We start from the raw sequence: 12,884 nt of genomic DNA on the forward strand, positions 1-12,884 counted from the left end.
AGAATTTGGTAATCATATTTGTTAGAATTAAGTAGCCTACTTATGTGCCTAAATATTTGGACTAAACCATCAAACTTTACACATAACTTGACATTACCTTTTCTGATCCCTAAAAATATACAAAGTCACTTAACACATTTTAGATCAAACTTGAAATAAAAACATTAGTCAACTTTAAGACCAAATCCATTTTCAGCAACAGTCTCATGAAAATTCCAATATATACTATTTCACCTGATTTGTAAGTTCTGATAACAGATAGTCCATAATAAAATATTATGAGCCAGGCTAACATTCCTGTATGATACTCACTTTACATTCTTGGTGTACAGCAGTACTTTTAATTTTGTAACTAACACAAACTGATTTTAATTAAAAATAATTTAAAATAAGTAAGTTATTTTTTGCTTTTTGGTTATGAATGTAAACACAACTGGGTATTAAGATACTGAAAACCAGCAAACAAACTCTGCATCTAAAGCATGAAAGCCATGAACTGTACAAATGAAAAATATAGATAAACAAAAGAAACACAGCAAAGAAAAACTAGATGGCAGCACCTACCTATTTTTCATAATTTCACAAGTATAAGCTTCAAAAGAAGATATGGAGGCAAAAATCTAATGTAATCCAAATAATCAGTTTTAAAAGACTTTTGAATTTACCTATTATCTCTGAAGAATACAGTAATGCAAGCAAACCCACGCTTATTTGACCTGTTTGTAATAGAAAAGTTCTGTTCTGGATTCTTCTAAGATCAACCAAAGTTCCTTCAGATTATAGCTTGTTTCCTAAAAATCCTGTACCTTAACTAAGATCCTATAGCAGACAGGCAACATTAATAATTTTTTAATATTCAGATAAAATTAATGTCAATCAAAAAATAAAAGGAAACTAAAATCACAGAAACATGTAGGCTGGAAAAGACCTTGAAGATCATCCAGTCCAACCATTAACCTAACACTGACAGTTCCCAACTCCACCATATCCCTCAGCGCTATGTCAGCCCGACTCTTAAACACCTCCAGGGATGGGGACTTCACCACTGCCCTGGGCAGCCCATTCCAACGCCCAACAACCCCTTCTGGAAAGAAATACTTCCTAATATCCAGTCTAAACCTTCCCTGACACAACTTGAGGCCATTACCTCTTGTCCTATCGATTGTTACTTGGTTAAAGAGACTCATCCCCAGCTCTCTGCAGCCTCCTTTCAGGTAGTTGTAGAGGGCGATGAGGTCTCCCCTCAGCCTCCTCTTCTCCAGACTAAACAACCCCAGTTCCCTCAGCCGCTCCTCGTACGACATGTGCTCCAGACCCTTCATCAGCTTCGTTGCCCTTCTCTGGACACGCTCGAGTGATTCAATGTCCTTTTTGTAGTGAGGGGCCCAAAACTGAACACAGTAATCGAGGTGCGGCCTCACCAGCGCCGAGTACAGGGGCAAGATCACTTCCCTGTCCCTGCTGGCCACGCTATTTCTGATACAAGCCAGGATACCATTGGCCTTCTTGGCCACCTGGGCACACTGCTGGCTCATGTTCAGCCGGCTGTCAATCATTACCCCCAGGTCTCTCTCTGACCCTCTCCAGCCACTCCTCCCCAAGCCTGTAGCGCTGCTGGGGGTTGTTGTGGCTGAAGTGCAGCACCCGGCATTTGGCCTTATTGAAACCCATACAGTTGGCCTTAGCCCATCGCTCCAGCCTGTCCAGATCATGAAGATGAAATTGTTCAATTGAAATGATGCACAGTTAGCGCAAACTAATGTTTGCTTTAAACATCCAAATCTTTTTTTAATTTCATTAAATATGTTTTTTCAAACAAGCATGTTATCACTGAGAAAGTATTCACAGCACATCAAAACTGCACTTCTTAATGCATCAAAAGATTGTATTACAATGTAATAGTCATGGAAGACTGAGTACTTCCATGTAAAACATGAGATACCAATTTTAAAAAGGTCAGCCTCTCATAGCTGCACCGATAAATTTATATTCACAATATGAAAAATGTTTTGGTTTTATATACCTGAATATTTTGCAATATTTTTTCCCTAAAAAAACCCACACCACATAGTTAGCTGTAGTTAATACCATCCATTACAGTCCTATACAATCTCATAATTGGACCTAAACTATTATATGGTACAATTTATATCTATTCATGCTTTTCTTGAATATTTTAAAGAAACCAGAAAGACTGTAAATTTAAAGATCATTAAAATTTCAAGTACATCTACAGGTACTTCTCTCAATTACTGCTTTTTCTGTACTATTCTTCCGTCTTCAGATTCTGATTCTTTTGACTGAATCCATTTCAGTCATTGTACCCATGCTCCAGAGCCTTTGATCTTAGCATTAAACTGATCAGAATTGAGACCCTTCCTACAAGGTACTTGCTTATTCCAATTAGCCAGTTTTCCAGAATTCCACTAGGAATTGAAACAAGCAGATTTTATTCATATTTTGCACAGCAGCAATTGAGAGGAGCATAACTGAATGTCTAATCAAAGACTACCCCACCTAAGAGTCGAGAAGAACCCAAGTCTTCCTTTCGAAATGGATTTGCCTATCTTCTTCCAAGAACCTAACACAAAATTATCCCCAAAGCTATACAACATCTGCTTACATCCACTACTCTTAAAAGCTGCAAAAAATGTCATAAAGGTATTACAAACTATAGGAGTCAAACAATAAATAGCAAAGCCAAACACTCGAAATGTAAGAAACATGAGATTTAAGTCTGCTGCACAACATCAACTGTGTGCCTTGATTGCCTAGCTGAAGCTTTTATCTTTGTGCATTTATCATGTAAAGACTGTAATTCACTGCACATGTACAGAAGAGATTAATGTAGGATGAACAGGAAGTTATGTATCTTAATCTTTCTGAACTTTTGTGTTTGGCACTGCAATCAAAATGTATCTTTTTCTAAACTTGGGAAGGGAAGAGAGATAGCTGTATCAATTCCCTACAAAGGTAAATACTAGTGTATACAGATATTTGACTCCTGAACCTTCAGCAATGCAACATGTAAGGATAAAGCCACTGCCTTTAAGGAAAGCATCCTAGGCCCGTATACTAAATCCTAAGGGAAAACTGACTACACTTTCTGTATTTCATCAGCTTCCGTTGTTCCTAGAGAGAGGTGGCTTTTTCCTCACATACTGTCCTAGATATAAGCCTGGCTGCTGAAGCTAGAGGAATTTCCATGGGAAACCTGGTTAGTTTTCCTCCTGAACAGCTGGGAGAAGATCTAGCAAATGATGGCACTGGGATATGGGAAGAAAATCTTGTTGTATTACTGGGCTGCAGCAGCAGTTTAGAACCTGGGCAGCTCAGTATGTATTGATCAAGTCAAACTCATTTAAGAACATTTAAAACATTTTCCCCTTCTCCTTTTCTGAGAGTGAAAGAGTTGTCAAGGGGATAGATTCAAAGAGCTTTCAAATTTGGATGAAGACTTCGATAATTACTCAATCTTTCTTGTAATTTTTAAAAAAGTAATTCATAATTCATTTTATATTCTCCAGTTATCACTCTCAACACTTAATGTGTTGCCAAAAGTAACTGCCAGATTTTGCAACTTCTTTGGCCTGTTATTTAATAACCTGTGTTTTACATCTAACTACATAGCTCATAATGCACTTTCTTATCACAGTAATTATTTAAAGTGACAAATTAACACTGAAAACAATCACTTGGCTGAGTAACTTGTGACACTTGACACTGGCTACAAATGAGGACAATCTGAAGAAAAGCAACCATAATACCTATGAAGCACAAAAGCTATGCCTTTTTCCGATACATTCTTCATAATAAGATATATTTCCTAGAATACTTACAGCAGACTGCAAATTTCCACCTGTGTGGGCTTTCTACATAGGTGAAAGTAGAGTAAGACAAACTCAGTGACTGAAGTACATCACTAAATACTACACATTTAAAGGACCCTGCATTATAATCCAAATAAAGCTATCTTAAAATAACAGAATAAAAACATAATAGTAAATTTGAGCTCTGCACAGTAAAACAACAATCATTCCACTAACGTATTGGAGATAGGTATATGATGTTCTAGAGGTTAAAACCACATAGCCTATGTTCATCAATCTTGCAAAATATTTTGCAGGACTCAAGCAATTAATGTTTATATTCTGTCCATCCTGAGCTAATGGCACACACAATTTTTCTGTGTTTCAGTCACAGTGGAGACTAGGACTTTTGAAGATCATACTTTATAGACAAAAAAGACACTATTTTCCATACGTTTTAAATTTTACTGAAAATTTTTATTCACAGAATTTAGCTGACACATCAGAATTTGATTCTGAAAGAAGAATGCTTAATTATAAACTCACTGAAAAAATATTTTTCAGTACACACAATTTCCTGTATTTTAAAACTTGATCCCTTTTCTTGATTATTCATAATGACTACTGAAACAAAAAACTGACACGTTTAAAACCTTAGCATAATACTTGTGATTGGACATTTCCTCCAGAAAATCAACGAATAGTCTCTCGTTATAAACCATCCACCTAATCACATAAAAGTCTAGTTCTGATAAAATAAACCTTTAGAATTTAAGCCCTCACAATCTGGTTTTAAAAGGCTGTCAACCATCATTTTTAAAGAACACTCTAAGGTCAAACACATATAAGCACTGTCAAAATGAAAGAAGAGAGTCTGCAGATCACATGCAGAGTTATGGAAGTTCAATATAAATTTCCCAAGGACAATATTTATTATTTCTTATCCTTGTTAATTACAACAAATAAAGAAATGATGCAGTACCATTTGGGCAGCTACCACAAAGATCTGTCAAAAGAGATGAATCCTGGCAAGCTATAATACCATGATTCTAATGCCACTACACTAGAATAATCAAAATTTTGCATCCTGTAAGACATTTATCATTTATAAGGCTTCGCTGGTTTCCTCTATTCTTAATGAGCTTATTAGCACTAATGAGCATAAAGGAATATCTATAATGCAGTAGGGTATTTACCTGGGCAGAACCCTGAACAAAAATAATTACGTCTTTCTAACACCTGAACTCCTTCAGATTTTAGGTGTCTCTACAAACACATGAACATGAGGTATCCTCACAGTTTTATTTTTATATAAATCCAGTAAGTCAGATTATACTCTTTCTGCAACCTCAACAGTTTCATATAACTAGAGAACAGCTGCCTGAGGCCAACATGATCAAGTCTCAACATACATTTTAAGGCTGACTTTGGGATGCAAACTCCAGCCTTCTAATAAAGACTGAACACACAGAGTCAAGCGGTCAGTCTACATTTTTGTATGCTTCCTAAGATTCTATGTACAATAAAGGTGCATTCCTTAAACGTTTTCAAACTACAGACAATTTGTTAATATTTAACTTGCTATGAATGTTTCCACTCTGAATTTTAATTCTGTATGCTGGCCACAGAAATTCAAGTTACATGAAAACTAACAGTATGAAACAGAAACAGCTAAAACTAACTCAATAAACTGAGATCATATTCTTGGTACAGTCGCACCCCACAATTTCTGCTTTACATTTATGCTATGCCCTTACTTCAGGATCCACTATGTGTTCTATACAGTCCCTTGTAGTCACTACTAAAGAACTGATTGTACTTATTCACAAAGAAAGCCCCAAACAACCAAAGACAAACATACAAACTCAGAAGAACAACTTGTCAGGAATTTTGTTGTCATTAAACTAGTCAAAAAAATCTCGAAATTAACACAGGCTTATCTCTGTATTTATTTTTCTTGAAATACATTTATCTTTGAAGTCTTCTTATCCTTCCAAATATCACAAATCCAAACATTAAACATCTGCCTTTTCTGCTAAGAGTTCTTTTACAAATTCCATCCAATACTGCACTTCCTTCTTTAGTGAGAGCATAAAGTTCTTCAAGTGTTTCCAGGCCTTTATTATATGTCCTTCGTGAGACACAGTCCATTGAACTACAATCTTCTTAGTGACACTCATTTCTAAAACTTACATTCTAGTTGGCTACTCTGTGTTTTAGATTGCCTCATCGTATTAACTTATTTTCAATTCCTTGACTTCAATTCCTTGATTTTATTCTGGCTTCCTTCTCTTCTGAAAAGTTTATCACTGTTTTCAGTTTTGAATTAAACTTAATCTTTTAGACTATAAATATGGTGTAATGCACAAAGCATAAAACGGAACAGTAATCAGATGTTAAATATGGGGAAATAGATGTTTAAGTTTTTTTCAAGCAACCTATACAACAATCAATTAAAAAAACTATACAGGCACCCTCTTCATCTCTTTCCACTCAGAATTACTTAGCACTTCTGCAAACACAGACCTTTGGCAAAACTACCTTAAACTCTGCCTACTGTTATTATGGCACCGCTGCCCTGTACTAACATCCCAACATTTTAGTAAGATAGTTCAGCTCTCATCCCAAATGGCCTAAAGCTAAACAGCCTCCCCACAAAATTTTAAACCAATGCAGCCTAGCAAGTAATTTAAAGAACAATACACCTTCACCCTTGAAAATAAATCAGTTCTAAGTTCAAATAAGCACACTCCACTAAAGACTTTGGGGTAGGAAAGCATGCTATCCTGTCAATCCATATAAAAAAGGAAATGTAGTCATGACACAGACAAAACTTGAAGTGTAGACAGTTCACACCCAGAGGTGAATCAAAGGAGTCAAACCTTTCTTTTGAATAAAGTACATTAGAAAAGTTAATTATTGCAAATTCTTGTATTGAATGTGCTTAGCTTTTTCTTTTCTAATTTCTATTCAAATCTAGCTATCCTGTGTATCCATTCAGCATGCTGGGATCTCACAATGCTTCTGATTCAGAGAAACAAGGGGCACTTACTGAACCAGTGCTGTACAGTCCAAACTAAGTTCTGGCTAAGATTGACCCTTCTAGCCTCCAATGATCTCACAGCCTAAACCAGGTCTTGAGAGACTCTATAGATTTTTTTCTGAAATACAAAAAAAATTCCTCGGCCTCAGAAGATAAACTGCATTTGAATACGTATTTTCTGTTGTCACAACAAAAAAAGGGGAGGAAAGAACATTTGCAAAAAATATGAGCTAATAACGTGTAAGGCAGAGGAAAACATAATGCACAAAAGTAAAGTGAAATCAAGTCAGACATACCTGAGCTGTTGATAGGCGAAAAACAGGGCCAGTTGTGGGCACTGAAAGTCTAGGTGAAATGCTGGCAGGACCCTGTCCCTGCGTTTGTACTTGAGCCTGCATTTGAGCCTGTGCTAGAGCCTGCTGAGGCACCATTACAAGCTGTCCAGCATCCGTGCGCACCAAGACCATTCCTAGTGACAACAAAGTAACAATAACTATAGAATAAAGAATAATATGAGTAATAATACACAAAGAACTATCTAACTACAGAATACAGAATAAAATTAAGGTATAGCACTGTACATTTTTCTTTATACTGTGAGGGGTTTTTTTATTCTGGTGTAACAGATTTTATTTCAAAGAAGAAAAGGAGCCCCTGCTAGCAGACAATTCAGTTTGGAATTCAAATAACTGCAGTTTATGGACAACAGTGATGACAAAAACAGTCACTTGAGTGTATAGGCGTACAGGAACTTTCAGCAGTCTAACCAGGGTCAGAAGAATAAATTTAGAAAGAAATATTCCTTAAAAGTAAACTGTAACAACAATCCAGTAACTGAGAAAAGAATTCAGTATGAACATACCAGGGACAATGACATGAGAGCTTTACTAAAACAACAGCTTTAGGGGATGTGTACATGCAAACACCGGGCCAGATACATTTCTGAGTATACAATATTTGAGATTTAGTTAATCGATGAGAATTAACACATGAATTTATTTGGTACACACCATCACCATATTGGGAGGCACTACCTGTGGTTTAGACATCAAGAAAAAATATCGTCAAACCCAGAGAACCAACACATTCACTCCTCAGCATAAAATGATACAAGTGCAGGTATTTTAGGAAAACACCAAAGGAATTGTTTTAAAATTAACAGAGTACTTGCCAAGTGTTTTACAACACCTTCTGGAAGTAAATGATAATTTTTTCAGATTATTTTCTAGTAATACGTTTCACAAATAGAGGCCTTCTACATAACACAGACAGTGCCTCCAAGTTCTGCCCTAAGTTTTCCACAATCAGCAGGTTAGAAAAGGGGAGACAGCAGATAAATTGGTTCTGGAGCTTCACACTTATTCAAGATTGCTGCAAAGCATGTAATGTGCTCCCTCTAGTTCACTCAAAACTAAGAAACAGTTCCCAAGCCAGATTATTTAAAAATAGTTCCAGAATACATTTTAATAATTTAACCTAGATAGGATACAATGGGTCTATAAACAGAAAAACATTTTGCCTGCAACTACTGGAGAACCAAAAAATAAGAATCTAGGAAGTCACTTTTATTCTGTTGGTAACAAGAGTCAGTAGACATTGTTTCTACAACTTACCTCTATGTGCAAATTGCTTCATACGTATTTTTTTAAACTTTTCAAGGAAAAATGAAGATGGTAAAAGCATACATGCACTTCCAATTATTAACTTCCCAGGAAAAAAAATACCTCAGTAAATAGACACAGTTTGCAACATACCCTGAGGATAAAGAAATCTGAACACTATTGTAACAAGCAAGTAACAAATTACAGGAGTACCCTATACCAAGAAAGTCTTTCTTTCAGTCTCTGACATAGAAATACAAACCTGGGATGAACACGTGAGTGAACCACAGCACCAATAAAAGCCCTCACTCACGTAGTCTTAGGTGGTCCCAGTCAACCTTCACTGCTAAAAGCACAAACAGAAGGCAAATTTCTGCCACTACAAACAAAAGATTTGCAGAAATCAAGCTTTAAGGTAAAAGGCATAGAGAGTTACAGCAAGGATCGCATCCAAAAGCCATGATCATGACTCTCTTTCAAAGCCCAGAGAGTAATTTTTAAAAGAAAAGTTGAAAGAAGCCCATAAAAACTCTTTTAAAAGTAACTTTTAAGGTCCCGTAGCCATTTATAAGCACCAAACCTCATGGTTTATATTTGTAGAAAATTCTGTAAGCAGATGATGTATTTGGTATATGCCATTCCTAAACCATCCAGACACATGAATATTAGTACACTACCAACTGGCCAAACAGGTATCACTTCTCCAATTAGGTTGTGAACCTTATATAAAAATCATCACAGGGTAACGTCTACCACACATTAGAAAAATACACATTCTATTTGCATTACACAGATTCACAAGTGTGGTGTTAATTTATCTTCCAATTTCCTAAAACTAATTCTGAACAGAAAATTTGAATGGAAAGGACAAATTAATTGCAACACATGCCACAGTTTCAACAGAAGTTGCAGACATAATTACTACTATAGATGCATAAATGTTTATGTATTAATGTTATGTCTTAATTCAGTTCAGAGGACTTCAAATTTCTTTTACTGAACAATATGTAGAAATTAGAATCTGATTAAATTATGAGATTAATTTTTCCTGTCAGCCATGCAAAGATGAAATACACAATTTACGAGTATTATATGCTAAAATAATCTGTTCTCAAAATTTTATGCTAAATTTTTGCTTTAGACAGATATTTACAATATGGGAGTTTCAAAATTAATTACAAATGATCCACCAATTTGAAGAGTAAAAACTCAAAAATACTTTATTTTCTGAGTAACTTCATTTTAGAACATGCTATCTTCAAGTTTATGCAAATTTAATGGATTTCAAACTACCTTCTAATAAAATCAAATTCAAATTATAACTTTCCAGTATTAACTAAATACTTTTGTAAATCTTTGACCATATTGCTTTCAAGGGCTCTGGTTTCCCCCTTCTGTTTGAAAATTAAGTAGCAGAACAAAGTACTGACACAAGAAACTTCAGAAACTGTGTGCAAAATTATGATACACATTATCATATGTTTACAGTAATTATCAGATTAACGATGGGAAATCACAGGCTAAAGACACTAATACAGTCTGAACAGTAACCTCTCATCTGTTTCAAGTTAGTTAGGTCTTCACAAAATCACCGAGCTTTATATGTTTGGAGCACTAGAATCTGGAGCAGGACTTCCATAAACTATGGCCAAATACAGTACCGCTAGAAGTTCACTTAAAAGCAAGCTTCTACACCATCACATTTTTGCTCCACTTAGCTAATAAGTATCAAACACTTTAAGAAACATGGTGGAAGAAGTTATTTCAGACTACATCAAGAGCTCCACATATTACCATTCTATTAACAGCAAAAAATAAATTAGTTCAAACGTTAAATCATCTCCTAAATCAAAAAGGCACGAAGTCCCCCAGTTTTTGCAACATGAAAATCTAAGTAGGGGAGCACAGAACCCTTCAAAATATCAAACAACATACAATTAGAGAAAAAATCACTAAGATGAAGGGATGCTGTGTTCGTTAGCAACCTTGCTGAACTTTTGCTACTAAAAGTGTAAGACACTAAGAGGAGAATAAACAGGACGTAACAGTTACTTAAGAGGCAGAAATAAAATCTAGTGTTGTAAAGACTGCCCAGACGCAGTGGAGATTGACACCATCACGCTTACTGAAATTAAAAATTTCAGATTAAATGACACAAATTAGCCTGTATCTTGCCACCTGATTCACGACAGAAGACACTCTTTGAAGAAGGAAAACTTGTCAAGACCATGAAGAATAAAGCAGAAAATAGAGTCCTTCAAAACATACATTAATTTATTCTGAGTTAACACCCCAGCTTTTTATTTCACGCACAACTGCTCACCACACCATTACAAAATAACTTACCTTGACCGCCGCTCTCTCCCTAAGAAAAAACAAGTCATAATTACTTTGCATTAGCAACCGCCCGTCCCGTACCAATTACATCCTCATTAACGGCAGCCTGTTTGTCAGCCGTCGCCCTCAGACAGGTGGCTCTTCTTTTGTTTCCAGCACGTCGAGCCGCGGGAAGACGACAACTTTGAGGGAAAAAAACCCCTCAGCCAAGAAAAAAAAAAGGGTTAGAAAGAGCAGCGAGCCCGCGAGTGCTGCGTTTCCACTTACCGGGCGGGATAGTGAAGCCGGGGGGCAGCTGGATGGTGGTCTGCTGAGGCGGCCTCACGATCAGCTGGGGGGCCACGATCCTGGGGGCAGCGCCCAGCGCCGGCCGGGGCGAGAGGGCCTGGGGGGCCGCGGGGGCGACGGGGAGGGCAGCGCCCGCCTTGGCGACGCTGACCGCCGGCTTGGGCGCGGCGCCGGCGGCCGCGGGGGCCGGCGGGGCGCAGTTGGCGGCCGAGCCCTGCCCCGGCGGGGCGGCCGCGCCGGCAGCGGGGCTGGCGGAGTTACTGAGTGCGTTAACTGCGGGGAGCGGGCCGTGCGCGGGCTTGGGCTGTGCTGTGGCGGCGTCGGCTCTGCCGTGGCTGCTGACTGGTGGGACTGCCGCCGGCCGGCCCCCGGCGCCCTCCCCGTTGGGCGCCGCCTCGCCGGGGAGCGGCGCGGTCGCGGCGGCGGCGCCCTCCGCCGCTCCCGCCGGCCCGCCGCCCCCCGCCGGGGTCCCGCTCCCCCCCGCGGCGGCCGCGGCCTCGGCGCGCTGCGGCGGCGCGCCGTCGGCGGCGGGCGGGCTGCCGCCGGGGCTGGGGCTCCCCGCGTCCCGGGCAGCGGCGCCGGCAGCCACATGGTTGTTGACAGGCTGGGCAGGGGCGCCGGCGGGCGGGGGGGCGGCGGGCTGCGGCGGGGCAGGGGCGGCGGGCGCGCCGGGGCTGCTGCTGCCGCCGCCGCCGAGGAGAGCCGCTCCATGTGATTGCTGCACACTACTACTGTTTACACTCACTCCCCTCCCTGCCGCCGCCGCTGCCGCCGCCGCCGCTGCCGCCGCCGGGGGGGACGGGGACGGGAGCGGCCCCTGGGCAGGGGCTCGGCTCTCCGCGGCTCCGGGGCACCCCGCCGCCTCCTCTGCCCCGGGAGCGGGGGGAGGCGCGGGATGCCCTTGCTGCTGCCGGACGGGGCTGCTGCCCCCCGCTAGGCTCCCCTGGTGCTGCTGCTGCTGCTGCGGCTGCTGCTGCTGCTGCTGGGACGGGGCGGAGGTCCGGGGCTGGGGTGCCTCGGCGGAGCCCCGGCCGCCGGCCAGCTGCGATTCCAAGGAGCCCACCAGGTCGCTGACCGCCTTCTCGTCCACCTCCTCGGAGAAGAGCAGCATCTCTTCCAGGGGGTCCGAGGCGCCCGCCGCCATCTTGCGCTGAGCTGGGAGCCGGCCGCGCAGCGCGCAAGCGCGCCGGCCTCTGCCGCGCGCGAGGCATTCTGGGAGGGGCCGGCTTCCTCCTCCCCCGCCGGCGGGGCGGGCCTGGCCGGGCAGGGCCGCTGGCGAGTGCCGCGGATTCCTCGCTGGCCCCGGGGCTGCGCCCGTCTCCTCCGCGTCCTTCGAGGCCGGGTGAGATCTGCAGCGCTCCTGCGGACTCGGGCCGGCAGGGTCCGGGAACGGCCCGGCGGCCGGACCGGTCCGGTCTGGGCGAGGGCCGGGGGCGTCAGTGAGAGGGCGGGAGGCTGCTCCCCGCCGCCTCGGGAAGCTGCGAGGCGACAGCCGTGCCCAGGCGAGCGCCTTAGCGATGCGGGGGGTTGCGTGAGAGCCGGCGTTAACCGTATCTGCAGGGGCTTTTGGCAGGGAGGTTTGAGGCGTGGAGAAGGCCTGCGGCCCTGGTGCAGGGACTTCTGAACATGCATGTTGGGAATTGAGGTGTCATGCAATCGTGTTAGCTCCTGGTATCAAAGCTGCCGTAATTGTGCTCATTGCCTTCACTTCGTACCCTGTGAGGACAGTTGCAGCCAGCACAATTTTCTTCATGCTTAGGGAGACATGAAAGCATGCGTGCAGTCAGCGGTAGTGGCTCAACTGCC

The 12,884-nt window shown here is 41.7% G+C and overlaps 1 protein-coding gene across 2 annotated transcripts in view; it reads right to left on the reverse strand.

Moving 5' to 3' along the window:
- Positions 1 to 12,237, reverse strand: part of LOC141949031 (transcription initiation factor TFIID subunit 4-like) — a 149,834-nt gene extending 137,597 nt beyond the window's left edge. For both annotated transcript variants that reach the window (XR_012630632.1, XM_074882200.1), the window contains exons 1-2: positions 11,058 to 12,237; positions 7,149 to 7,321 (exon numbers count right to left, since the gene is read on the reverse strand). Coding sequence is in view for 1 of the 2 variants with exons in the window: in XM_074882200.1 (XP_074738301.1) it covers positions 7,149 to 7,321; positions 11,058 to 12,222 (1,338 nt within the window). In the remaining variant the exon portion in view is untranslated. The remainder of the gene's footprint in view (positions 1 to 7,148; positions 7,322 to 11,057) is intronic.
- Positions 12,238 to 12,884: the final 647 nt, after the last annotated feature.

Source organism: Strix uralensis, chromosome 12 (assembly GCF_047716275.1).
Source record: "Strix uralensis isolate ZFMK-TIS-50842 chromosome 12, bStrUra1, whole genome shotgun sequence".
In the NCBI taxonomy this organism is placed as follows: domain Eukaryota; kingdom Metazoa; phylum Chordata; class Aves; order Strigiformes; family Strigidae; genus Strix; species Strix uralensis.